The sequence below is a fragment of the Acinonyx jubatus genome, chromosome C2 (genome assembly GCF_027475565.1).
Source record: "Acinonyx jubatus isolate Ajub_Pintada_27869175 chromosome C2, VMU_Ajub_asm_v1.0, whole genome shotgun sequence".
NCBI classification, from domain to species: domain Eukaryota; kingdom Metazoa; phylum Chordata; class Mammalia; order Carnivora; family Felidae; genus Acinonyx; species Acinonyx jubatus.
In genome coordinates this window covers 11,554,386-11,581,063 of record NC_069384.1, presented here as the reverse complement: position 1 = coordinate 11,581,063, position 26,678 = coordinate 11,554,386, and the positions used below count along the sequence as shown (strand labels likewise).

Here is a 26,678-nt window from a genome sequence, read left to right as displayed (position 1 = left end):
CAAGAGGGAAAGGTTAACTGACATCTGCAATTGACTTAAATCTTGTAGTAGGCTGAATATAAATCATGGTAAGAGGGCCAGTACAGACTGATTTAGAAATTCTGATACATACGCTTTTAGTAATTTGCAGATTAAGCATGTAATAGAGTTGGAAAACATAGGGAGATTATGTGAGAAAAATTTTTCAGCTGAGTAAAGCCCTGTAAATAATTGAAAAGTTCCAAGGGATTTTCCTGAGAAGTGATTATAAGTATTCTAACCACAGTTGAACATGCAGAAAGTGCTTAGTGAATCCTGATGAGTATTTTTTATTGAAACTTTATCTATACGTGTCTGTATATATATGTTTGAAACTCAGTACTCTGCCATTTTCAGTCTTAACACTGACCCTGTGATGCCTTAGCCTTATCAGTCATCAAAAGTAGTTGTCAGTTTTAATTAAAAGTTGGGGGGAATTCCAAAGAAATCCCAGGGGGAGAAGTTGGGTATTCAAATTTTATATTAAGCAGTCTTTCATTAAAGCAGAAGAAAAAGGTCGGAAAACTAAATAAATGAAGTGGATTTCTTCTGTGGGAGGATATATACAACTATATGATACCAGAATTCTTTAAGTCAGACTCAAAAAATACATAGGTTAATTTTAAGCAGAAACAATCCCAAAATTTTAGAAGAGAAAAAGCATGGTTTCGTTTTGCTTTCAGGTCTTTGTGCTTTTACCTAACAATAGTAGTAAACACCTAGAGGAAGTGGTCACAATATAAAACGTTTAGTCCTAGTTATTTAGCTGTATCTTGCAAATACATGTATTTGTAAGATTACGTTCTACATACCAATGTTTGTGGAATGGTGACATGGGAGCGTTGACCCTTTTGATTCCCTGTCTGGGGTTGAAATAAAGGCTTTTATAGAGTAAAAGGAAAGTTCTTTCAAATGGTCACTGTTTTAACTGATTAGTATTTACTTATTTTTTAACCTATCCGTGTTTTTCATTTTAATAAATATAAATGGAGTTTGTGGTTTTTTAGTTTTGAGCATAAAACATTTAGGCAAAGATCACAGATTTGGTCTCAGCTTTGCTGTAATCCTTAACCCCACCAATTGTCTTGCACATGAGTGCTCTTTGACATAAACGTGAGTGGATAGATGTGGATGGATCAACATAAATCCGTATCTTATGGAATATCAGCTCATCAGACTGTGCCTTACTGCCATAGCATCGTCTTCCTACCCAGAAGCCAGCCAGCATCATCCTCAGTAAGGAGTGTCTACAGAACTTTGACCATATGTGTGTGAATTTGATTTATTCTTAAACAGTGAAATTAAAAATGGTGGAAAACTAATATTTAAAAAAAGTGTCCTTGGGGGCATTAATTCTTGCTAATAAAGTTAGAGGCTTATTGGGTAGAAGATTTAAATGTAATCTTTGATATAACATTTCCTTGGGTTTACTATTAATCATAAATTATCAGAGGTCCAGAGGTAGCTCTCCATTAAGGTCTAGTAATTGCTTACATGTTAAGATGATTCTTTTCTCAGTGTGCTTGGTTTGTTTTATTAAAAAATATTTCCACTTCCCAGTGGAAGTATAGAAGTTCTTCAAGTATACAAGTTCCAACTTTATACTTTAGGAAAGTTAAGTTCTTGGGGTAAGATGTAAATTTTAATTGAAAATTAAATACATGGGTCCTGGCAGTGCTAGAATGGTTAAATACAGCCTTGCTATTCATTCTTTTTTCCTTAGATTCTCCTGGGTGATTAACATTGAATTTCTTTGAACAACTTAATAGGTTACCTGTTTTTCTTATTCTAGTTTATTCAGATTAAATGTATAGGAGTTATGTTAGAGAATTCCATATGGTGTAATAAAAGATTCGTAATTCACATTTTAAAACCAAACCCATGACAACTGAGGTATTCTGTATTTTGTGTGGCTTTTGTTTTTATAGTTGTCATTTTCTTTTCTAGATGAACCTCTTTGTAATTTATTAATTTTTGCTAATAAGTATCTTAAAGTCCTATTTTACATACAGATCAGATGCTTTTTTTTTAATTCTGTTTTTTTGAATTAAACATTTCCTTTCATACTCTCTGTTTTAAGATACCTGTAATTGTCTAGGTAGAGAGTAATACAATTCATATTACAGGGCTTATTTTCCCTATCTGACTCCCTCCTAATAATTCTCTTTAGCCCTTTAATTGACTTTCTAAGAAATGCCCCTGAGATACTTGTATTTATGTAAACAGCTGGGTTAACGAAAGGGGTAAGGAAGTTGACTTAGAAGGGTTTTTAAATGAGGAAGATACAGAAAGGACGTGATTATAACTTAGGCTGTGAAATGCATGTTACATCATGATTTCATTTCTGACACTTTTGGATTATAGGAGAAGTGATCTGCTGTGTTGCTGTAGTAGAGAAATGAAATAACGTGGACAGGTTTTTAACTATAGGAGAACTGGAATTGGATACTCGAGGTAGATTTCACTTTTTAAAACAAGTCCTAGGGAAAAGGAAACTAAACATTTTCCCCAATTATAATACTTAGAATATTATTATAGTATCATAATTAGACTTAATACATTAGATTAAAAGTTTGTAGTATAACAGTGGAAACAAATGAGGCTTGTTGATGACCACTTAATAATAGCGTTCTATCAAATTTAAGATTTTTTCCTACTTTTTAGAAGGGCTTTTTAACATCATTTCGGTACCTTAAACCTATTCCTCTTTCTGAGCAACACTGACAGATGGTTAAGGCTCTGAAGCTCCACTACATAGTATGATCCACTGTATAGTGTTTATGTACACACACATACACCATATAGTCCAGTAGGGTAGTCACTAGCCACTGAAAAATCATTTCCTTAATTGCACTAGCCACATTTTAAGTGCTCATTAGCTGTCACTGTAGAAAATACTACTGACCAGTGTTCTAAAGGGTAGCTGTGATATTTAATGAGAGTTTCAATACTGATATGTGACATTTGGTCTAGTCCTTGAATATTAGTGCTTTGGGGATTATATGTTATTACATATCTTGAATTACCTTGAAAACCTGGAAACATGTTTTTTTGGTTCAAACATTTGAGGATCCTTAAGAGGTTCAGATAATCCTGGTTCATTTTATTTTGAGTATGTTCTTCACATTTAAAAATATGAATATAAAATGAATAGTAAGTTACTCTCTTGGTAAGCCTGTTGAGTGAATTAAGTTGTAGTCAGGAAAAAAACTGGTTATCATTTTATCTGAAGTAAATTTATTTTAAACATCAAGGTTGCTATATTAAAATTTCTTCCAGAGTGAGATGTGAATGTAACAAAATGTTACTGAGATTTGAATGAAGTTTCATCCTGGGGATAAATGATGAGGCATTTAGATTATCTGCTTAAAGACTTAAAAAATATATGAAGATAGGTCTTCAGATCATAGGTGTGTATTCATTTGTTTTCTAATTGGGAAGAATTTTATTCTAGAGAAGTTGGGAGCTTTTAGAGCCATCTTTACATTTTCATGGCTAAATTTATAGCTGGAAATTGGGGATCAGGGCTTGAAGTAGTCAGTAGATCGATTTTCCACATTATCACCTCTAAGCTTAGACTTTTTCAGAATAAAAACCTGTTATTTATACCTAAACATCCTCAGATTTACAGACTGCTACCCAAAGTAATTTGGACAAGGTTAATGAACAGTACTTGAGGTATATTTGCTGGGCTTTCAAATTGCATCAGTAATCCTACCTGACAGTTTTAGGAAACACATAAGGTAGGCCAAAGGAATGTAAATTTTGGCCTGAAGTATTTGGGTTCCCCTTTATTTAAAGTCCCAGCAGTTGATCAGAATTCTCAAAAAAGTGACAAGTGAAGACCCCTAGAGTTTTAGTGTTTAATTGTGACTGCTTAGATTATTTTTTATAGGCCCCAGAGATATTCTAGTTAGTGTGGATAATTTACTACGTTGACAGTTAAGATCTTTCATGGGATCTGTAAACAGTCTTAACAATTACAGAATGAATTTAGCTTTGCTTTCGTTTTAAGAAGGCAATACATAAGAATCTATGTGGAAGAAGAAATTTAATTTTGCTGGGGGAGTATTATGAGATGACTCAGCAAGATAACGAAGAATGATGGAATAATAAGGGGTTCTGAAGGTAGAAAAAGGGAGACTAGTAATCCTTATGCGTGAGGTAGAATTATTCTCTTATATCCTTATGCGTAAGGTAGAATTATTCTCTTAGAGTCATACACCCTTCTATATAGGTCTTTATTTTATAAGAAGTATTTCATATGTAGTACATAGTTAAATTACAGGTAGCCGTTAGCTTTAAGAAAAATCCTTAGCTGTTAATTTATATTACTGACTTCCTTATATTTGTAATATCCATGCAGTACCTCTAATCATGTTTTGCATATGAATATAGGAAAACCTTTTCATGTCAAATATTTTCCAAAAATGAATTTTCTTGGGTGAAATCACTAGGAAATATTAATGGGTTGTGTTAGAAGAAAAATAATAAGAATTGGTGATGGTACAAGTCAACATGAGCTCTTAACATCAGAACAAAGAACATCAAATACTTACTTGATGTGTTTTTCCTTTTATGGTTGAGCCTTCACAAATCTGATAAATTGGGGATTTGTTCTTTAAGAATTTTTCTGGACATTATGAAACGTTTTAAAAAGTTAAACCATGAAGTCACCTCTGCTTAGCATAACATTTTTACAGGTAGGATATGAGCTTGGAAAAGGAGGACCTAAGACATTTCAGACATATTTAATTTTAAATGTGTTGGTTCATGTTGTTATGTACCCCCCCAGAAATATTTTAATTTGGGTCATTAATACATATAAACTGAAAACAAAGGATTCGTTTATGTATATAGTAAATACATTCTTTGAAGAAATGGAATTCTTAAGACCAAACTGTATCTCTGAGCAACTGCAAGAAGGTGAAAAGATGTGCAGATGAGTAAAAGACCAACTGACCTGATAGTAGTTTTCTGCTTGCTTACTCAAGAACCTTATTGCTTCTGAACATTATGCTAAAAAGAAATAGGATAAAATGAAAATTGCTCATGAATATAAAATCAATAGTTCCAAAACAGTTGAAAAAAGTACCAGTTTTTGTAAATGACTGTTTTGTTAGTGAAGGCTAGAGAGTTTTAAGTTCTTTGTGCAATTTTCTGTGATCATAATTTGATACAGTAGAAAATACAGTAGAAAATATGAAATTTGAAGTTCAGATGTTGGGTTGAGTTCAGCTGCTGCTTCTGATAGCGTGTAACTTACCTTAAATGATCCTCATCTGCTTTCCAAGTTTCTTTTACTTCTTGGTATCTTTTCTGTACTTTACAAGATTATTAATATGTAAGATTACTGTTTCATTTTTGATATGTAGCAACTAAAGATATGAGCACTTTTTAGAATTTAGGGGGTCTATCATAATTTGAGATAATTATCTATGTTTTCTTTCTTAGCCTGTGGACATCTCTACAGCAATGAGTGAACGGGCACTTGCTCAGAAAAGACTAAGTGAGAATGCATTTGACCTTGAAGCCATGAGCATGTTAAATCGAGCTCAGGAAAGGGTATGTAGCAGTTTTAATGTCTGCTAAATGAGAATTTAACTAATTAGATGGTGTGACATAAGTAAATTCTGTGGCATGCTGTTGAAATGTAGGTCCTAAAAATCCAAGGAAATAAGTAATTTATTGTAATTAGCTTATTTTAAATGAAAGTGATTTTGGGGCATGGTCATTCACCCAGTAAATGTTTATTGTGTACTGTGTGGCAGGAACTAATGTTTAAGAGAGTTAAAAATAGAAAAAAAACCCCTGCTCTTACTGAGTTTGTAATCTGGAATATTAAAGTAGCTATGTGTCCATCATAGCTCTGTGAGATGTAGGTACTATTATGATGTCCCATTTTCCAGCTGAGGAAACTGAGTAAAGAGTGGTTAGTCAGCCTGAAACAACTATAACACTGCACGTTAGCTACATTGGAATTAAAAAAAAAAAAGTGATTAGGCAGTCTGAGGCCAGAGTCTAGACTTAAATTTTTAACAGTGGACAGCTTTTCCTTTTGTCTTCTACATTCCCGTGGTAGATCTATATAGAAACGACAAATAGATGTTCAGACAGATAAATACACTGCCTAACAATACCAATGTTTATTAGCAAATATACTTTGAAGGACAACTGATTCTTTAACCATCACAGTAAATGCTGGTGATTAATGTAGGGCTCAGGTTTTAAAGAAGGCTGTTTTCTGGGTTTGAATAATTCCCTGCATTTATTACTCCTTAAGCGTGTCTCTTGAATTCTGGATTTCTAATACCACAAAGAAGGTAATTAATTAAAAACTCAGGCGATCATAACATTTATTAGATTGCATTTATATGAGGTACATAAAGCAGAGGGCAGGGATCCTGTGCTGCATGAAACTCTTTTCTGTATTCATGTATCCATGTGATGCTTTGGAGAATGAGTATTATCGTTAATGCTTTTCAGTTGTTAGACGTACATCTCAAATCTTGTTACTAATGGGACCCACTGAATGTTACCAAAGTGCTGCTTTTAAGAAAACATTTTAAATATGTATGCATTCATCAAATTGTTCTAAAAGTTGAATAAGTCTTATTCAGCCTTTTCAAGAACTAAATAAAACCATTTCATTTAGTGAAATAAACCAGTGGGCATTTTTGACTAGACAAGTAATTTTACTTAGTTGATTGAGGCATCTTTTTTTTTTTTCTTCAGATTGATGCCTGGGCTCAGCTGAACTCCATTCCCGGCCAATTCACCGGAAGTACAGGAGTACAGGTTCTGACACAAGAACAGTTGGCTAATACTGGTGCCCAAGCCTGGATTAAAAAGGTACACAACATATGCACGTACAAAAGTGTCCAACTACAAAGTTAAGATTTTTTTTAGAAAATGTTTTATTAAAAATGCACGGAGAGGCCAGTAACTATAACCAAAGTTCATGAGTAAATTTGCTGTGTGTGCATACTCTAGGATGGACACTGAAGATGGACCTGATTCATGAGACAATGGCAAATGTATAAATAAGGCTCAAGAGCCGCTCAGTTTATATCCTGAAGTTATTTGTTATTGCTGCTGCTGGTCTTTTTGGGGGTGGTTTTTTAAAAACTGTGTTTTGAATGCTAACAGTGTATCTCAGGTGCTGTTCAGAATGTTCCACAGTTCCTGTTGGACTACTAATCTAATGATTTCAAAGCAGTGGTTCTCAAATTTTTTCTCATCATGGGATACTTTATTACAGGTTTATTTTTGGTGGATCACTGTCCCCAAGAGCCCTCTTACCACCCAGATTTTCCATTTCTTTGCTCCTCTGTCCTTCTTTCCCCTTCTTTAGTGCCTGTGCCCTCTTGTAAGCTCTCTTGGCCCTTATTTCTCACCCTTCTGGTGATCACCCCGATCCCTGTGGTTGTCAGCTGCTGGTTATAGCAAGTTGGTTGGGAGGCCCCAGTATTAGCACTGCATGTGGTGATCTTGCCATGGGACCGGAAGGCTGGGGAGGATGGTTGGACTGGGGGCGGGGGGGGGGGGGACGGTGGGCAGTGCTGAAGGGGTGGTGAAGGGGGCGGAGTGGGGATGGAGAATACTATCTGTGGACCACCATTTAGGCCCTGGTGGCCTCTGGTGATCCACAGGCTCAATTTGAGAACCACTGATCTCCTGAAAAAACAGGATATGTAAGACCTAAATTCAAGGGAGAGGATGGACGCCTCGTGCTGTGAAGATGTAGGTGCTCCTGGTTTCAGATTCCTGCAGTGAGACCTGTGAACTCCACCTACGGCTGCCTCATTGTTGGGGGAGTCTTAGGTGGTTAAGAAGGGCTTTCTAAAGAAATGCCTTCTGATGAAGGGACGTGGCTTGGTTGGATGGGTGATGGGACATTTGTTTCAGGAGTACTGGCAGTATGGCAGTGCTGAAACTGGGAGGCTGCGTGTTCTAAGGATTGGGAAGGTTTCTTTATCCCGCTGTACTCCTGACTGCTTTTGTGATCATGGGCAAGTAATATACTTGGAATTTCAGTCTCCCAAGTGTCATGAGAAGACAAGTTCTTATTACTGCTTCACAGGGCAATAATTAATAACGTGATGGGCACCTATGAAGAATTGCTATGATTGCCAGTGAATGAGCTGAATTTCCGCAAAATGAGATTTTAGTTGCTTTGGATATTTTAATCTCATAACGTTTCAGTTTTGATAGCATTATCTCTGTTGATCCTCTTATTAACAAATTAATATAAAACATGATACATCCTTAATTTACCTGCCATTTTTGGTACATTTAGGTACACTATTATGTGTTTAGTGAGTATATGGCCAGATTCATTAAAAATTTACAACTTTTATGTCATTTACTAGGGGTCGGTGTTGGAAAAAAACGAAAATCTAGTAAAAATATTTTTAATTTTGAGTTCATTTTGGACCAATTATAGTATTTAAAGTAGAGTGATTTGGATAGTATTTGAAAATGGCCTTCATCTCATTGGGAAGAATTATATACACCTATTTCAATAGTTTTAATTCTTTAATACTATTTAATCTTGAAGCTTGAGTCTCAGTATTTCAGGAAGTTAGACTTGAAGCTTACGTGGGTGTTTAGGCAGATAAAAATTAAATAGTCTTGTACATTACTAGGTAGGAACTTCTGAATGTGATTCCATTGTAAAATTTTGGTCTTCATTTGTATGATGAAGTACTGATCCATAATGCTTATATAGTTCTAAAAATCATGTTAACATAACTTGCAAAAATGAATCTTCTGATTAAAATTGGTTCTTGCAAACTTTCCCTTAAAGTTTTGATTTCTAGTCATGTAGGCAGTTGACAGATTTTCAATCACATTATTTTAAATGTACATGTAAGGCATTTTGATAAATTATGAGATGTGTTCATGAAAGTTTTTAAATAATAACAAGAAAGCAATGCTTTTAGGAAAACTCCCATTTATATGTTTACAGAAGAATATTTGCTACTGATATCAAGGAAGGAATGAACATTTATAAAAATGTGGAAAAGTCATTAGCTGGAAATTTATCATTTATCTTCACTGTCAATGGTCTCTTTGTTGTGTTTAGAAAACTTTCAATGATCACATAGTTTTTCTTGCCTTGCACTAGCCTAACACCCTCCTTTATGTTAAAAACCACATGGAATGCCAACATAGTCCATATTCATTTTTAGTTTGTTGCAGTATATTCTTAGATGAAAAAAGATGGGAGTTTTACCATTATGTCAGTAAGACATTTTTAAGTGGTTATTAATTTAAAAGAACCTTTATTTTCTGGAATTAAGTGATTTGGACATGACCTGATGACCCGATGAGTATTGTTTACTATTATACTCATTAGATTAAGCAGCTTTTTGGTGAACTATATACACAATGGGGTAAAGAAACATGAAGATAGTAGAGAATGGAAACCGAGTTGGAAGCCTGGGTTATTTGGGGTTTTGTATTATACTCTGCACAGTTGCCCTTTTTTTTAGGAGTGTTGCCTGGAAAAGAGGGGCGGATGAACCTGGAAGTAAGTAAAAGTCATTTTAGGTGTGTAGCAACAAGGCAGTTGATATCCAAGCATCAGCTAACTTTTCTCTTTATACATCAACACTGCATGGCCTGCACCAAATAAGGAACTGAACCAGGGGTATGTTTTTACCTCCACAGCTGCCTCCTTCCATCAGAGCACCTAGTTGTACTTAATGTCTAGTCACACATCATTGGCATGTTTTTCCCCAGCATATAATTTACAAAGCTGGGGGAAAAAATAATACAGTTTTACTACTGTGTAAAAATAAGATTTTAAAAATTTAGCATTAACTTATCAATATAGGAAATGATTAATGCATACTCCTCCCAGAGATACCAAATTTTTGACTCCCTCTGTTGATAAGTTAATGACTTTTGCTATATATTTGCTAGAGAACATAAGTCTAAAATTTAAGAACAAGGGGAAAGTAAAGCAGGATTTTGAGATGTTATAAATTAAAAGGAAAATGGCCAATAAAGATCAACAGTAGAATTCATCTGTTCTATGTACATGGATGTCCTTTAAAATAGAGGCATCACATATTTATTTCTTAATGTGTGAAAATGACTGTTGACCATGCTAATGTATATAGTTGTGCATCTTAAGACATTAAGTGGTTTGCTGCTTTGATGGAAATTATGGTTCAGTGGGTTGGATACAAGAGAGATGACTGTTCACAGAATAACCTGTGAACTTTCACCCCTCTGTATGGAAACTTGTTTCAGGGCCAAATCCTTGTAGCTGTCTTCTTGCCCCGGTCAGTGCCAGCCCTACTATTCACAACACTGCTGCTACCGAGGCCTAGGTATGTAAACGTTTAAGGAGTTTTTTAAAAGTCTTTTAACATCAAGCTAGGATTTAAAAGCATTCAAATTCAGTTTGGTATAATGACAGGGTATTTTATGTGACTGTCCATTTCTTACTGTGTAAATAGAATTTGAAGATTTTTACCTTTTGGTTCATAGGGATTTTCTAAGTAAAATATTTATACTTGCTTTAAGGTAGAGTGGGAAAGAAAACTTGGGATGTTAACAGTATGCTGCTTCAGTGTCCAAACTATTTCTAAATGATTTCTGGGCTTTATTCATTAACTAGGTACACCTGGGACAATTAATATTATTGACTGTTTTAACATTGCCTTCTTTTTATTTTGCAAGCTAAGAAGAGATACCAGTGAACCTAAATAGTGGACGAAAACAGGAGTGTTCTAATTTTTTTTTTTTTTTTGGAGGGGGGCAGGAGGGCTACTGTTTTAAACTGCCATTTATTTGCCTTATTTGACTTTCAAAATATTATGTTAATGTGAAAATAATTAGCATCCACACTATAGTATGTATATAAGTATAGAAACTTAAATTTAATTGCTATATCAGATCTAGAAGTAAAATAAGATTTTTTTTTAAAAATTACACTGCATTTGTAGTCAAATTCTAACTCTGAAATGGGGACATTTTACCTTTCTTTCTTTGGATAGGATCAGTTCTTAAGAGCAGCCCCGGTAACTGGAGGAATGGGAGCCGTTTTGATGAGAAAAATGGGCTGGAGAGAAGGAGAAGGATTAGGAAAAAACAAAGAAGGAAATAAGGAACCTATCCTAGTTGATTTTAAGACAGACCGAAAAGGTAACACATTGTTCTGGGAATATTATACCTTCTTTAATATTTAAGGTTTCGGGGCTCCTGGGTGGGTCAGTCGGTTAAGCATCTGATTCTTGGTTTTAGCTTAGGTCATGGTCTCACGGTTTGTGAGATCAAGCCCTGTGTTGGGCTCTGTGCTGACATTGTGGAGCCTGCTTGGGATTCTCTTTGCCCCCTCATTACCCCTAAAATAAATTTATTTATTGCAAAATAAGTAATATTAAAAAAAAACACTTAGGGTTTCATTACCTTCGTAGATTTTTTTTTTTTTTTTTTAAGTAAGCTCTTTGCCCACTATGGGGCTTGAACTCACGACCCTGAGGTCAAGAGTCATATGCTGTACCAACAGAGCCCACCAGCAGCCCCATCTTTAAATAAATAATAAGTAAATAAATAAATAAATACACACACATAGTAATCTTCTTACATTTTGATATCCTTGATGCTTAACTGGAGCATATATGCAGCTGTTTGTTAGGAAACAAAAGTTTAACCCATTCGTGACAGCTTGTATAAATACAGGTGAAGTCACTAATTTGGGCTTTTAAAAGGCAGTTGTAGTTAAGATGCTAAATGATAAGGAAGTAGGCCTATATCAGTGTGACTGAAATTTTAACTAGATTTCTTTTTTTTTTTTTTTTAACCTTTTATTCATTATTGAGAGACAGAGACGCAAGCGTGAGCGGGGGAGGGGGAGGGGCAGGTGAAGCAGGCTCCTGGCTCTGAGCTGTCAGCACAGAGCCCCATGTGGGGCTCAAACTCACAAGGTCATGACCTGAACCGAAGGCTATGCTTAACTGACTGAGCCACCCAGGAACCCCCTATATTTCATTTTTAGGAAATGGAATCCCCATTTTGCTTTCTCTTGATGGGGAACATACACTTGTTTCTAGGATTTATTTTTTTCTTTTTCAAATATTTTATATATTCTCCTTAATTTCTTACTAGAGTGCTGTTTTGTCTTCACCTTATATATAAACCCTTTTTTGCATGTCTCTTTTTCTGAGTTTATTTTGAGAGAGTGGGGAAAGGGCAGAGAGGTAGAGAATCCCAAGTAGGCTCTGCACCGTCACCATGCAGCCCGACGTGGGGCCCTAACCCACAAACTGCGAGATCATGACCTGAGCCGAAATCAGGAGTCTGCATATCCCTCTTTTTAAGCTCCATAATGGAGTTTTCTTGGATTGGGGCTGGAGAATAGTAGAGCAGTTGCTGGCAGCAATGTTAGCTCTTCATATTTTCTTGTTCTTGGGGCACCTTGGAACTTTGCTACTCATGGGGATCTCTCTATATAGCTTGCATGCAGTTGCTGAGTATTAAAAATACACTTAGTGCTTATTGAGAACAGCCAGCTGGTACCTTTTAAATTCTTCCCTTGGAATTATGTTTTAAGTAGAATCAAATGGCTCAGTGTCAGCTCAATGTGATTTCAATAGCTTGGATAAGCCTGATTTTTAAAAACTGTAAAGTTGAACACTAGAATTTTCATTATCTTTGTAATCAGAGAATTGAATTAAGTTGGAGATGATGCAGTTAAATTATTCTTAATTGGAAACGAACTAGCTCTGACCAAACTGTGTCTTATAAAATGTTTTGCTTCAGAAATTCTACATTCTCATCCACATAGAATACTGTGATGCCACTTTTTTCAAATTGTAGGGAGTTTATTGGTAATAATTCCAAGTAGGCTAGAAATAGCATGAGAATCATCCTGTGCTAATAAGCGTTAATTCAGACTCTAAATTAGAAAAGGACATTGTACTGATTATGTCACATTGACATTGTATTACTTCTACAAGTTGAATAGATTTTTTTGAGTCCTAAAAGGTGGTTTTTTGGAAGAAAATATCTGTGAAGGCATTGCATAATTCCAGGGAACATCATCTTTGGAATTCTGTGACAGGTGTTGGGTTTGGAGAAGCATACTAGCAGAATTAATGAAGAACTGGTTGAAGAACTCCCCCTAGGAGAAATGGAAGTCAGGAAAGCATTGATTTTGGGTAGTGATACAGCTAAATCCCTTTGGAAAGGGAGGTTATACAGTGAGATTATGTTTGTCTTTTGAGAATATCTTCATTTGATAAGTCAGAAAGGGGTTGTTTGCTGGGGGAGAAAAGGGACACGTTCATCTATAGAGACAGCCTCTCCCTTTTAGTTTTTTTTTGGGGGGGGGGTGGCCTAAAAGCCTCACCATCTGGGGAACTTAATTAACTGAGCCATCATTTTTTAAGGAATGGGAAACCTTAGATTGCACTTGTAATAGCCTCTAGTTTTTAAACTTAGAAAGAAACAGACCTGTAGTTGTTAACTATGGCACTTAATTTATATACATATTTATATACTAGGTTTTCTGAACATTTGATTTTTGTACAGTTTCTAATACCAAGGTACATGATAAACATAAAGATTTATATATTGAAACAGCAAAATAGAAGTCAAATGATATAAAAATCAGGGGTAGTGGGAGTTGAATATTTTATTGAGATTCAGGTTCCTACAGAGGGAATCATTGTATTTATAATTTTGAATGATGCTTTGGGATTTATTCAGTGAACATTGGCTTTTTATTTTAAAGGTCTTGTTGCAGTAGGAGAAAGAGCACAAAAGAGGTCTGGGAACTTCTCTGCTGCAATGAAAGATCTGTCAGGTGAGCATACATTTAAATTTCCTCTTGTCCCATCCCCAACTTGAATTCATAATCTGTTGCCACAGACAGTAGAAATAATTAACAAGTTATTTTTTTTTCTCTGCAGGCAAACATCCTGTGTCTGCTTTGATGGAAATCTGTAATAAGAGAAGGTGGCAACCACCAGAATTTCTCTTGGTCCATGATAGTGGCCCTGATCATCGCAAACATTTTCTCTTTAGGGTAAATATGAATTTGTGCATTAATTATATACCCCTACTAATTTGATGACTTAACCTTAGAGGGTGAGGGAAAAGCACTGTATCGTCACAATATTGATACATTGTGGGTTGGGAGTGAATAGATGTGTGGGTAGAAGTGGTAGGGTTTTTAAATATTTAAGTATACTTTAATATGACCTGTTAATACCCTATTTTTCAAAAATGTTGGAGGGAAAGATGTGGGCAAAATCTGGTGAAGAATTTGTTGACATTTTCTAGTGGAACATGGGGAATTAATTTAGTGTTAATTTAGTAGCTTTTTTAGGGATTTCTCCATCCCCTTTCCCCATGCCCCTTCAATTTGAAGACCTTAATTTGTAGTCCCTTTTCCTAAATGATTTGCTGCTTCTGGGTTGAGATTAATTTGACTTCCATAGTATGGGTTTTATAGTTTTTGTGAATTATTTTTCTAGCATTTAGTGAAAAAATACAAAGCTAATAGATATTAAAGTTTGATGCTGTTCTTATTGTATGTTTTTCTTGAATAGGTATTGAGAAATGGAAGCCCTTACCAGCCCAATTGTATGTTTTTCTTGAATAGGTATTGATAAATGGAAGCGCTTACCAGCCCAGCTTTGCCAGCCCTAATAAGAAGCATGCTAAAGCCACAGCAGCTACTGTGGTTCTTCAAGCAATGGGCCTTGTACCAAAGGACCTCATGGCTAATGCCACTTGCTTCAGGAGTGCCTCACGTAGATAGATTGAGGTTTTATATTAATCATTTCAGATAATTTTACTCTGCATCAAAATGTATTTCCTCTTTAATGTTGTAAATATTTGGCAATTTAAGACATTGTGTAAAAAGCAATCTGTACAAACATCTCCAGGCTTTGATTTTTGTACCATGGAAATTGTATTTAACCATACAGGGTTTTGGTATGTTTATATTGTTTACCTTAGTGATGTATTTGTTTAAGTGGCTAACATCCAAACGATTGTTTGAAGGCATCCGTAATCTTCAGTGTGGAATGTTAAATAACGCTTTTATACTGTATTTTGTACTATGATGTAACCTCCCTTCCTTATGGCTAGGCTGCTGTAACACTTGCCTGTAATCAGTGAAGGGCTGTGCACCTTGTACTAGTTCACAATGGGTTCTGCTGGACAGATACTGGGCCAGTGTTATTGAGGTAATCAAGATCTGTTCCACAGGGCTAATGCCACCATCTCCCCTTAAAATTTTGTAGAGGTTATAAAAAGAAAGTGGTATGTTGTGTGATGATCAGCACTAAGTCCTGCATTCCCATCAAAGCCACTTGGGCCATGAGAAGGGAGTCAAAATGAAGTCCGATTAGAATTCTACTGCAGAGGCCAAGTACATTTAGTATGGCATTGAGTTGTGATATAGTTTTACTTTGATGTGCATTTTGAATTTCAGCTACACCTAGATAGACGTTAAATGATAATTAAAATGCTGTAACCAACTTATCTAATAAAATCGGCACCCAGCCACTATTTTGTTGACTGAGAAAGTTTAAGTTTATGTTAATTTTTAGGGTCTGATAGAATATTTCATGTGTATTACAGTGGTATTCATAATGCTATGTCTCTAAACTTTATTTTCAAAAGCTTAAGGCCCAAATATAAACTTCTCTGGAATAAATGTGGTGTCTTATTTTTTGGATCATAAAGTGAACACATACTTCTTCACTAAATATTGTCATTTCTTTACCCAGTGCTTTTGATTTCTACATCCTTTTATTTTAAGGAAATTTGAATTACACACAACACACACACTCGCGCGTGCACACACACAAATACCTACAAGAACATTAAATACTCCTTTACCATGACAGCTGAGCACACTTTACAATTAACACTATTCTATGTGGAATACAAAATACCCCTCTTTGAATTAACATGCATTAAAAAAAAACAAATTTAATATATTTGAAAATAGAGGAATTAGAAATGAGAATGAAGGCAACTAAGGTAGAGACATCAACAATTAGCTATTTGTCTACAAATACGAATTTGTCTACATTTGTATCTTTATAATCTAGAACCTGCATATAACTGTAGGTATAGGTAAATTGTCAAATATGGTTTTGCCCTGATGCCATCGGTCACAAAATGCCAGTAGATAATTAATACTTAGCTTCAATTTGCCATTTGCAAGGCAACACTGACATTCATAATACTCCGTTTTCTACTCCGTTTATAATTAGCTTGTAAGGGTCTGGAAGTCTCATTCAAGTTTCTGAGGTTTTTTTAAGAGTTGGGAGTTCTCTTTATACCTGAATTATCTAATCAGAATAGTAAAAACAAAATGTTGATTTAAAGCCTTAATCCTTTTGCTTAATGCACGTAATAAAAATTAAGCTAAAAGGTTGTTTATCAACACTTGAATATTTTAAAGTTCTATTCCTTTAACTTCCAAAATGAACTTTAGAGCCAAAGGTATAAGAATCTTGAATTTCCTTGCTAGAAGGCTTTTTCCTCAAAGATTCCTTTTAGGCTTACTTTGGTGTTAGGATCTCCAATTATAAACGAAGTCACTCAATTCCACAAGCCGTAAAGATGATTTTCCCAGTGTTGGTATTTGACTAAGTTGGTCCAGAGTCTTAGGGTGCAACCCACAGTTACCAAGCTCCTCCTGAAGTGTCTCCTATGGAAATTTGTATTCAAGTTAGTCAAGAAGCACATCAGTCTTTGGACACTGAGATTTTGCTTATTTTTAAGTATATATATATATTTTAGAAATCTCTATACCCACTGTGGGGCTCGAACTCATGACCCTGGCAAAAAGGCACATGCTCTTCAGGCTGAGCCAGCTGGCTGCCCCTTTATTTTTCAGAGGCTCTGCATGCAAAGCAGGGCTTGAACTCCCAACCCTGGCTAGAGTCGCATGCTCTACCAATTGAGTCAGCCAGGCACCCTTGAACACTCAGATTTTTAAAATTACCATGGGAATTTTGACAAACAGATGCCCTAATTCATGTTTATGAGGTAAAGGCAGTTCATTATCAATAGAAATTGATGCTAAAAATTTTCACCTCTAGCAATAGCATCCAGAAATACACAGTTTTGGTCATTTTTAGAAATCTGGCAAATGATAGAAGCATGAGGCAATTTTAAAGGTCTTAATTATAACCCGTGAATAAAAACCTTACTATGTCCAAAATTAAAGGCAAATATTGGTTAAATATCCATAGTTGTTTATAATAAAGGTATTTAGCAGTATTAAGTTCTGGATCTGAGATAGCCATGAAAATAACTTGCCTTTTCTTTTTGTTTGGAAAGTTCTTTAGTCATTATTGAGTAAAACAATCTAAATTCATAAAATTTACCCCTAAAAAAACCAGACCTTATCCCTTCATCTTAGTAACTGTGATTGATAAACAGTACAGTCGAATAACCTGAGATACAAGTTTGGCTCATTGCAAATCACTGATTTCTCCCATCTGAGGAAACTAGCTACAATGAAATATGCTTACAGCTGTCTACTTACCTTATCCAGTATTTTATTCACTGGCAGGCAGATATTAAATACAGCAGTTGGCTCATGTGTATACAGTCCAGCAGAAAATGACCCATTCTGTGAAGATTTGAGTAGCATGGTCACAGAATGTAGAGAATGAGGCATGATAGGACCTGTAATCTCCAAACTAAATTGATCTTTGTATCCAGAAACAGCTTGTGTCTTCACATTTACACTTCGTGCCTTCAAGAAAATTTAAAGAAAAAATTATGGTCACCATCTCTCAAGCTTTTGTCCCTAAAGATTTGTTCAGTAACTTCATTTGGGTTTCCCTCTTTAACAGTTGTAGACTAAAAGGTACAGCATAGAGGGAATACAGTCAGTGGTATTATAATAGCATTGTATGGTGACAGTAACTACACTTGTGAGTATAGCACAAAGTAGTTCATATGACATCAAAAGAATGTTATATGAGTAAAAATGTTAATTCTCCATCTAGAGCACATCTCCAAATTAGGACTCAGTCTCAGTATGTTCTACAAAATACAATTTTTCATATGGTATCCTGATTTATATATTTTTATTAAAATTTTTAATGGTAGTTGACACCCAATGTCACATTAGTTTCAGGTGTACAACAGGGATTCTACAACTCTATATGCCGTGTTCACAAGTGTAGCTACCATCTGTCACCATATAACACTATTATGCCATTGACTATATGCCCGACACTGTTACCTTTCGTCCCTTTGACTTAATTCATTCTGTAACTGGAAGCACATACTTCCCACTCCCCTTTAACCCTTCCCACCTCAATTCAGTGGTATATTTTCAATGCAGAATACTGGACAAAAATAAAAATTCAATTCTGCTATTAACGTTCAATATGTATTTTATATTTATATGCATAATTTTTTAAAACAATATGGACACACAACTACTCTTTTCACTTATTCATGATACAGGTTTTGAGATCTATAATTTAACACAACATGTTTGGCTATGTTCTTTCGCCAGTTAAGAAGTGAGACAAAATGAGATTAAGCAACTTTTCCATGTGGGAAAAAAGGAACACCAAGGTGCTTTTGCTGCCAATCATATTCATTTTCATTCATTCATTCATTTTCATATAATTCAAATAAAACATTTCATATAATTCATATTTGCACATAACTCTTTTGATACACCTTTAGATCAATGAATTTTTTTGCTGGGAGGAAAGCGAAACAATATGCACCATGCAAAATGCTAGGAGTTATTAAAAACAAATCAAGAATTTGTTCTTCAGTTCTTCTTAAAAAGCCAGTTTATGAAAATTAGAATTTTTTTCCCCCTTTCATTACCTTAAGCATTTGCATTGTGGCACCTCGGAAAGCTACAGGGGATAAGAGGGTTGGTGGAAGTCCTGCCTGTGGGCCTGAGCTTGCAATTAAACTCTTAGAGTTTATCAAAAAATTCAGCAATGTAAGGGTGTTCATTCCCTTCACCAACACAACAGACTCAGGTCTGTGGTCCATTTGCACTTCATGTTTCTCTTTGCGTCTGAAGATGACAGTCAAGGAACTCGCAAATGGAAATCCCATACCAGTGGGAAAAAGTCATCCTGATTCTGAATCACCCGGGACCCTTTCTTCCCACTCGGAACTGGAAATGTTCTTGCTATCCCACTTAGTTGCAATTATAAGGTTATCTGTTTAAAAAAAAATTTTTTTTTCAACGTTTATTTATTTTTGGGACAGAGAGAGACAGAGCATGAACGGGGGGGGGGGGGGGGGGGCAGAGAGAGAGGGAGACACAGAATCAGAAACAGGCTCCAGGCTCTCAGCCATCAGCCCAGAGCCTGACACGGGGCTCGAACTCCCGGACCGCGAGATCGTGACCTGGCTGAAGTCGGACGCCCAACCAACTGCGCCACCCAGGCGCCCCAGGTTATCTGTTTAAATTTCTTTGACCCTCTGAATTTGCTAGAAATTTGATACCTAACAAAAACAAATTTGTTCCTTAGTCAAAAATATGTTCTATATAGAATGTTTTCATTTAAAAAAAAATTGTTTAGTAATAACTGTTCACATGGTTTACTGATACTTAGGGAGTTTTTTAATGTCATGATAGAGAATTAGTTTAAAAAAATTTTTTTTAATATTTTTATTTTATTTTTGAGAGAGAGACAGAGTGCTAGTGGGGGAGGGGCAGAGAGAGAGGGAGACAAAATCTAAATCAGGCTCCAGGTTTTGAGCTGTCAGCGCAGAGCCCGACATGGGGCTTGAACTCACAGACTGTGAGATAATGACCTGAGCCAAAGTCAGATGCCCAACCAATTAAGCCACCCAGGTGCCCCACGAATTAGTTTAAATAGCAACTTAAAATATTTTAAGATTTATAGTCAAATAAAATTACCAATCAACATTACACTGATCACTAACTTAATTGAACAAAAATCATTTCTAGTTAACACAACTGAAAGGATACAGCTTGATAGAGAGTATGTCTGGTTTTTTAATTTTGTCTTGCACACCTATCTCTTCCAGCCAGGAAAAACTTTCATCTTCATCATCATCGCTGATTACTTGTTCCCTAGGAAATTGTTATAGTTAGAGTTTCCATTTCATAAAGCTGTTTCCTCTACAAAACTATTGCACTGAGTCCGCAAGTCACTGGTTGATATAAAATATTAATCACATACTCTCCATTTCCCAAGCTTGTTCCAGATGTCTTTTTCTTCTGATAGCCATTTTCTTTTATTAACGGCAGAGAAAATTCAATACCTACATGAGTAAATAAAAGAAAAATTTAACTGAGTTTTAATATTGTCTACAAGAACTTAACAAGTGTGCCCTTTTAGAGAGTATAAAATTTGAAGATTTGAGTTTATAAACTGGCTCTATTAAGGCAATAGTAGCTTTCATACTTTCTGGACAGTAGCCCATCTCTCTCTCTCTCTCTCTCTCTCTCACACACACACACACACACCCTACCTCCTTGAAACAAAAGGTTGAGGAAACAATACATACTCTCACTACATGTATAGTACTCTGTCCTAAAGTACATTCTACTCGGTTTCTTTTCTTTTTTCTTTTCTTTTTTTTGTGAGAGTCAGTCAGCAGGGGAAGGGCAGAGAGAGAGAGAAAAAACCTTAAGCAAGCTTCACGCTCAGTGCAAAGCCCAATGAGGGACTCGGTCCCATGACCTTGGGATCATGACCTGAGTAAACCCAAATCAAGAGTCAAACGTTCAACTGACTGAGCCACCCAGGCACCCCATACTGTTTCATTTTTTTTTTAAAAAGTGCTGATTGAGCCCACTATATAGATTTCATGAGCATTAATGGTTGACCCAGTTTGAAAATTGTGTTTTTAAAAGGGGGTAGGTAATTTCTGCTATAAAGGAATTTCTAGAGGAAATTCTATTCAGATGGAAACTTTCCAGTCCAATATGTGTTTATCAGGTCAGAAAAGGGAACACTATTAACTTAAAGCTAAGTAATTTAGGAGACAACTTAAATCACCGCTGGAAAAAAAAAATAGAAATAAAGATGTTTCTTAAAAAATATAGGTAAAACTGGTAGAAAACAATTCAACTGGTAAAAAGACAATTTACATTTTAGCTTTTTTTCAATGTTTATTTGTGTGTGTGTGTGTGTGTGTGTGTGTGTGTGTGTGTGTGTGTGAGACAGAGAGATAGAGAGAGAGGATGAAGAAGTGGGAGAGGGGCAGAGAGAGAGGGAGGCACAGAATCTGAAGCAGGCTCCAGGCTCTGAGCTGTCAGAGGGCTGGAACCCATGAACCATGGGATCATGACCTGAGACGAAGCTGGATGCTTAACCGACTGAGCTACCCAGGCACGCCTCACATTTTAGCTTTTAAGTGCTTACTATATAGTGTGGTATTCTCATTTTAAACCTATAGTTTTACCTTCATTTTTCATAGCTTCTCTTATTCCTCTAGTTGTCGGAGACACGAGAGCTGTGATTACATCATTTCCTGCTAAGCCTGCTGCACGGAACAGGATAGTAAACTGATAGGTACAAACGTAGAAATATGGGCAAAGTTTTGTCTTCAGCAAATTATATAGAGAAGTGAAGCTCACAGACCTTTGAAGCAAAAAAATTTTCTTTAGGTATTATTTCACATTTAGCTTAACATCTAAAATTATTTTTATAATTCAGTTTGATACTCATTTAATTTAAAACACAACACAAATATTATAGATAATGATTTGAATTTTTGCCACTATGTACATAACTTGGCTTTTATTTATATTTTATTTTTTAAGTAGGCTTCACACCCAGTAATGGAGCCCAACATGAGGCTTGAACTCACAACCTTGAGATCAAGGCCTGAGCAGATATCAACAGTCAGATGCTTAACTGACTGAGCCACCCAGGCACCCGCATAACTTGGCTTTTAAAAGGACTAAAACCGGTCATGGGACTCACTGATGACTTCTAAATACTTTAACAAATAGTGCTGACCGATTAAACACTAGTCATTTTTTCTTTAAACAAAACTTACTTGGTAACTGGGTGCTGACTTTCTCTGAGCAGCTTCTGCTGAGAAAGGAAGCGGCCACTGACAAGAAGTAATGTAAAAGAACGTTTGCATGTATTTATAGAACACTTACGGCACTTCCACAATTGCATAAAGAATAGAAAAAAAAGTAATTTAAATGCTGGCTATTAACAGTTTAGATAAAATAATTCAGAAGGACACAGAGATCCTTTTACCACTACACATTCCTATATCATAAATAACAGAGAACACTGTTAAAAAGTAAAATTTACTACTGGGATGCACAAGTTTTTACTAATCTTACCAATCACTCATTAAAATGTGTTGCAAGGTTTCATCATTTGACCAAGGGCTTATCTTTCCAGTCATTTTTCTATCAGCTCCAATGCGAGGGAACAGAGGTAGCCAAGGAAAGGCAGGGTGGAGCCAGTAGATAAGGCTCTGCTGGAAGGCACATCGGAGCTCAGTGGAGAGTTTGGGATCCTAAAATCCAGAGATGATATCGGACAGTTTTTGCCACATTAGAAGTATAAAATTTCATTAAAAAGTACTGAATATGCCACTTATTCTGAGAATATTTACGGTTTCCTATAGGGAAGTATTAATAACTGTTACGGGAGCTAAAATGTAGTTTATTCTTGCCAATATTTATTGTATGTTGAACCACATCAGAAGGAAGACTTAAACACAGATGGGACTCCCATCTCTCCTGTTTTCTCCTGAGAATAACTATCTCTGTCATCATTAGGGTAGGGTTACAGGTGGGGATATATATTGTATATAAGTAACGCTATGTTCAACTCCTCTCCGCACACAACTGTGTTTCAACAGTAGCTAGCGAAAATGGGTAATGCGAAATCATACATCATCCTGATCTATTTATTAAAAAAGAAGTACCAAGACCTCTTTTAGGTAATCGCTTTTAATCTAGTTTGAGTTGATGAGCTGCCTGAAAGCAATGCAATTACATTTCTCTAAAACCATTCTAGAACTCATTAACTTTACTACATTACACAGACTATCAACCAGGTAGTCACAATTAGTGTGTATAAAAAAAAAAGAGTATACATTATGTCAGAAAATCAATAGTGTAACCAATCTGCCTTTGCAATCCTACTCAATAGCTTTTCATTTCTTTCCCTTATATTTTTTTTCCTCAAAAGGCCTAGAAAAGAATAGTTTAGTTCAAACAATTCCTGCCTGTAACATTAACTAGTTCTTAGGACAGGTCTCTAAATTTAACAGGCAGTTATTGAATCTGATAGAAAAAACTGTAAGCACCACTTGGGAAATATAAAATTTCTCACGTCCTTGTGTCTTTAAATGTCGGAAGAAAAACTTACTAGAAGGAAATTTCTGTGACATTTTGCAGAGAAATACATTTTACAATTAATTTGATACTTTAAAACATACTCCTTTTCTTTCAGAATTACCTGTATACTTTGAGGCAAAGTAACTTCTGTTGCCCTACAATGCTGGATGATACCTTGAGCCTCTTCCTGTGCTTTCAAATGATCTGCCCAGGTAAAGGGTTGAGAAGAGGTGAAAAGGAGTCGAGTTTTAATACTCCAGTCCACAGGTAACTCAGTACTTTCTGAGGATGGAATATCAGATTTGGAGAATGATACTTGTGGAGTCTTTTAGAAAACAAAGAACATAAAAATTAGTAGAGTACCGGAAAAAACCTCCTTCAATCTACGTATTTTACCAACATGATCACTAAAATGTCAAAATTTTATAAACTATAATAACACTGAAAATATACTACACACTATGAAAAACTCTAGAAAGAGTTAGACTAAACTGTCGACAGTGCCTTTCTCTGGGAAGTGGGAATTTATACAGGTGGTAGTGGTGAAGGGGTACATTTTACCTTTTAGTTTTACATAGTTCAGTTATAAGAGGCATATACTATTTCCATGATGATGATTTAAAAAAAAATCTACTATTGATATTGCTATCAAAGCAGAAATCTTCCCCAAAAAGCACCTTCTAAGCCTCTAAAACTCTGGAAGCAGGGCTAAGCTGCTCCTGCAGGTAACTTAGGTAGGGCTCTTAGAGGCCATAATGTTACCTAAGACCCATTTCCTGATCTCAAAAATTTCTTTCCAAGCTGTTTTGCTGTACTTTCAAGTCAATATTCTCACTTACAATAATTCCTTAAATTAACATCACAAAAAAACAGGGAAGGGAGAATTATTTCTAATACACTCTGTGAAGACCTTTTATTTACAAGAAAGGGAGACTGGGTCTTGGAGAGCTCTTCTAGCCTGCTCCTATAAGGACAAACTATGCATTTGTTTTTTGTTCTGTTTTTCAACATTTATTCATTTCTGAGATGGAGTGCGAGTGGGGGAGGGGCGGAGAGCGAGGGAGGGAGACGCAGAATCCAAAGCTGGCTCCAGGCTCTGGGCTGTCAGCACAGAGCCTGACACAGGGCTCGAGCTCACGGACCGTGAGATCATGACATGAGCTGGACACCCGACAGCCACCCAGGCGCCCCTATGCCTTTGCTGAACTATCACAACAGGAGTACCTGGGGAATGGAATCAAGACTGTGTGTGCTGTGGTGAGGTCGGCAAGGGTCAGTGACCCGCCACAACCTGTGGCGGTCACGTGGGGATCTAGTCTGAAGAGTCAGTTAAGGACTACCTTCAAAAAGCAGCTGCGTGTGGAGTGACCAGCTGGAGCTGTCACTACCCACAGAGGGACGGTGTCACAAAACTGCTGGAGGTCGAAGGAAATCCTCTATCTACACCAACCTTAGCGGTGGTACCATTACAAACAGCATGCCTACATCATCCAAAGGCAATTACGGTGCTGACGCCATCTCTTCCCCTGGTAAGGGTGATCACGCCCTCAGCACTCTGCCAAACGATTTGCCAAGTCAATGCTTCTGAGAGCTACGGACGTAGATTCTAAGAATACGCATTCTGATGACATTCAAGGACTATTACCTGGAGTAACTCGGCCACGGCTGTTCTTTCGGGGAACTTCTCTTCCCAGAGCAAATCATTTTCTTGATTAGAATCTAAACACTGAGGAGGGAAAAATGGGGCTTTTAAATCGTAAACGATGCTGGGGTTTGCTTGAAAGAGGCGCTGAGCTTCACCCGACCCGCGTTCCTCAATAAATGCCAAGTGCGGGCATTCACATGCCCCCCAATTAATAATAGGTCGGCGCTTCGCTTGTTTCGTGTCTGAACTTTACTATCAAAATCGAGGGGACAAAAGGCCGGTGATTTGGCTTCTCGTGATTGATGGAGAAACTGCAAAAAGACCCAAAAGGCTTTGGGACAAAAAAAAAAAAAAAAAAAAAAAAAAAAAGCCAGGCAATTGGGACCCCAGGAATCCTCAACATTCCTCCATCTCCAGAGTATTTTCGAGCGCGTCAGAAAGGGAGGCTCTGAATCACAGAGGGAAGGAGGGTCCCCAGTGATCGTCCCGTCGAAGTGGCCTTCCACGACGAGTTGTTCCAGGATCTTTCGAGCTGTCTCCCCACCGGTCCCTAAACCCCAGGAGGCGGCGGCCCGAACTCGTCCGTCCCGGGCCCGGCCGCGGGGGTGCGCGCTCAGTGCCCTCCGCTTCCCTCAGGACCGGCCGACGCGAGCCGCCCGCGGGGCGCACTTCCCACAGAGCCCGCCTCTCAGAGCAGCCCCTCCCGAGGCTCTGGGCCCCGATACCGCGGCGGCCACCGCTCTCCGCGCCCGTTTCGCCTCGAACCCCAGAACTTGCCCCAATTCACAGCCGAGTCCACTACGAGGGCCCCTCGACACTCACCGGGTCCTGCGCCTCCTGCTGGCCGCGGGGCGGCCCGTCGGGGGGCTCCGCGGCGGCCGGCGGCCGGTTGTCCAGGCGGGCGAAGGGGTTCCTGCGGGCCGCGGCCGGGCCGCCGCCGCCTCTGCCAGCAGCCGCCGGGAAGGGGCGGAGGAGCAGCCCGGCGGCCAGAGCGGCGCGGCGGGGCGCCGGCTCGGGCTGCTCCCTGGGTGAAGCGGCGGCCTCAAGGCTCCGGACCCTTTTCCGTCGGAGCCGCAAAGTCTCGGGAGGCTTCCTGAAACTGGGCGAGTAGCCGGGAACCGAGATGGCCATGACGCGCGGCGCTGAGGAGCCGGCCGGCCTCCCCGTGGGCACTTCCCGCGCGCGCTGCCCCCGCCCCGACGCAGCCCCGCCCCCAACGCGCACCGAGCGCCTGCGCCGTCGGCCGCCCGAGCGGCCCCGCTCCCGCTCCCGCTCTCCGCTCCGGTCCAGCGTCCCGGCGTCCCTCGTAGGTCCTGGACCCTAGTCTTTTCGAGGGTACAAGTAGCTGGGAACTACGCGGTCCAGGGCACCGATGTGCACTCCCCTATCCGGCACCGGAACAGCTGACCGCTGTTTAAATCCGAAGTAGGGATGGCGCGAGCTCAGGACTAGGCGCTCGGAGGAAAAGGAGACGTCACACTTGAGCCGCTGCTTCGATAAGCTTACGGAGGGCAGTGTCGACGTCTAGAGCTGGGGAGAAGGGCCTGCGCCAACACCCCCCTGCTCAAAATAGAGAACCCTGACAGGAAATCAGCGCGTCCTCCTATCCCCCGGCGCACGCAACGCCACAGCAGCCCCCCCCCCCCCCATACACTGCAGCTGCCGCCGGCAAGTTATGGTGATGGTGCCGTT

At 37.9% G+C, this 26,678-nt stretch overlaps 2 protein-coding genes across 4 annotated transcripts in view; one reads left to right on the top strand and one right to left on the bottom strand.

Annotated features, from left to right (window-relative positions):
* SON (SON DNA and RNA binding protein) overlaps positions 1–15,776 on the top strand; it is a 33,110-nt gene extending 17,334 nt beyond the window's left edge. The window contains exons 7-12 of one of the 3 annotated variants that reach the window (XM_027041672.2): positions 5,473–5,583; positions 6,754–6,870; positions 11,031–11,178; positions 13,769–13,840; positions 13,947–14,062; positions 14,642–15,776. In XM_027041672.2, the coding sequence (XP_026897473.2) occupies positions 5,473–5,583; positions 6,754–6,870; positions 11,031–11,178; positions 13,769–13,840; positions 13,947–14,062; positions 14,642–14,800 (723 nt within the window). In that variant the 3' untranslated portion in view covers positions 14,801–15,776. Of the gene's footprint in view, positions 1–5,472; positions 5,584–6,753; positions 6,871–10,281; positions 10,362–11,030; positions 11,179–13,768; positions 13,841–13,946; positions 14,063–14,588 lie in introns of those variants that run through there. The other 2 variants (XM_027041673.2, XM_027041675.2) reach the window with 2 other exon arrangements.
* On the bottom strand, positions 612–26,607 carry DONSON (DNA replication fork stabilization factor DONSON). Its single transcript, XM_027041682.2, has 10 exons — positions 25,809–26,607; positions 24,987–25,067; positions 23,463–23,666; positions 22,334–22,512; positions 21,433–21,611; positions 20,205–20,286; positions 19,991–20,095; positions 18,865–19,063; positions 17,552–17,764; positions 612–16,708 (listed from the first exon to the last, which is right to left on the bottom strand). Exons 1-10 carry the CDS (start codon positions 26,115–26,117, stop codon positions 16,571–16,573), a joined length of 1,689 nt encoding a protein of 562 aa, XP_026897483.1. The 5' UTR covers positions 26,118–26,607; the 3' UTR covers positions 612–16,570.
* Positions 26,608–26,678: the final 71 nt, after the last annotated feature.

Bases quoted from the DNA above. Each gene is read 5' to 3' on its own strand.
- DONSON (XM_027041682.2), bottom strand. From the start codon at position 26,117: ATGGCCATCTCGGTTCCCGGCTACTCGCCCAGTTTCAGGAAGCCTCCC. The intron at 22,513-23,462 runs GTAATTCTGAAA...TCTGGATTTTAG, and splicing joins CTTTGCCTCAAAGTATACAG to GATCCCAAACTCTCCACTGA. The intron at 19,064-19,990 runs GTATCCTTTCAG...TGTCATCTTCAG, and splicing joins GACATACTCTCTATCAAGCT to ACGCAAAGAGAAACATGAAG.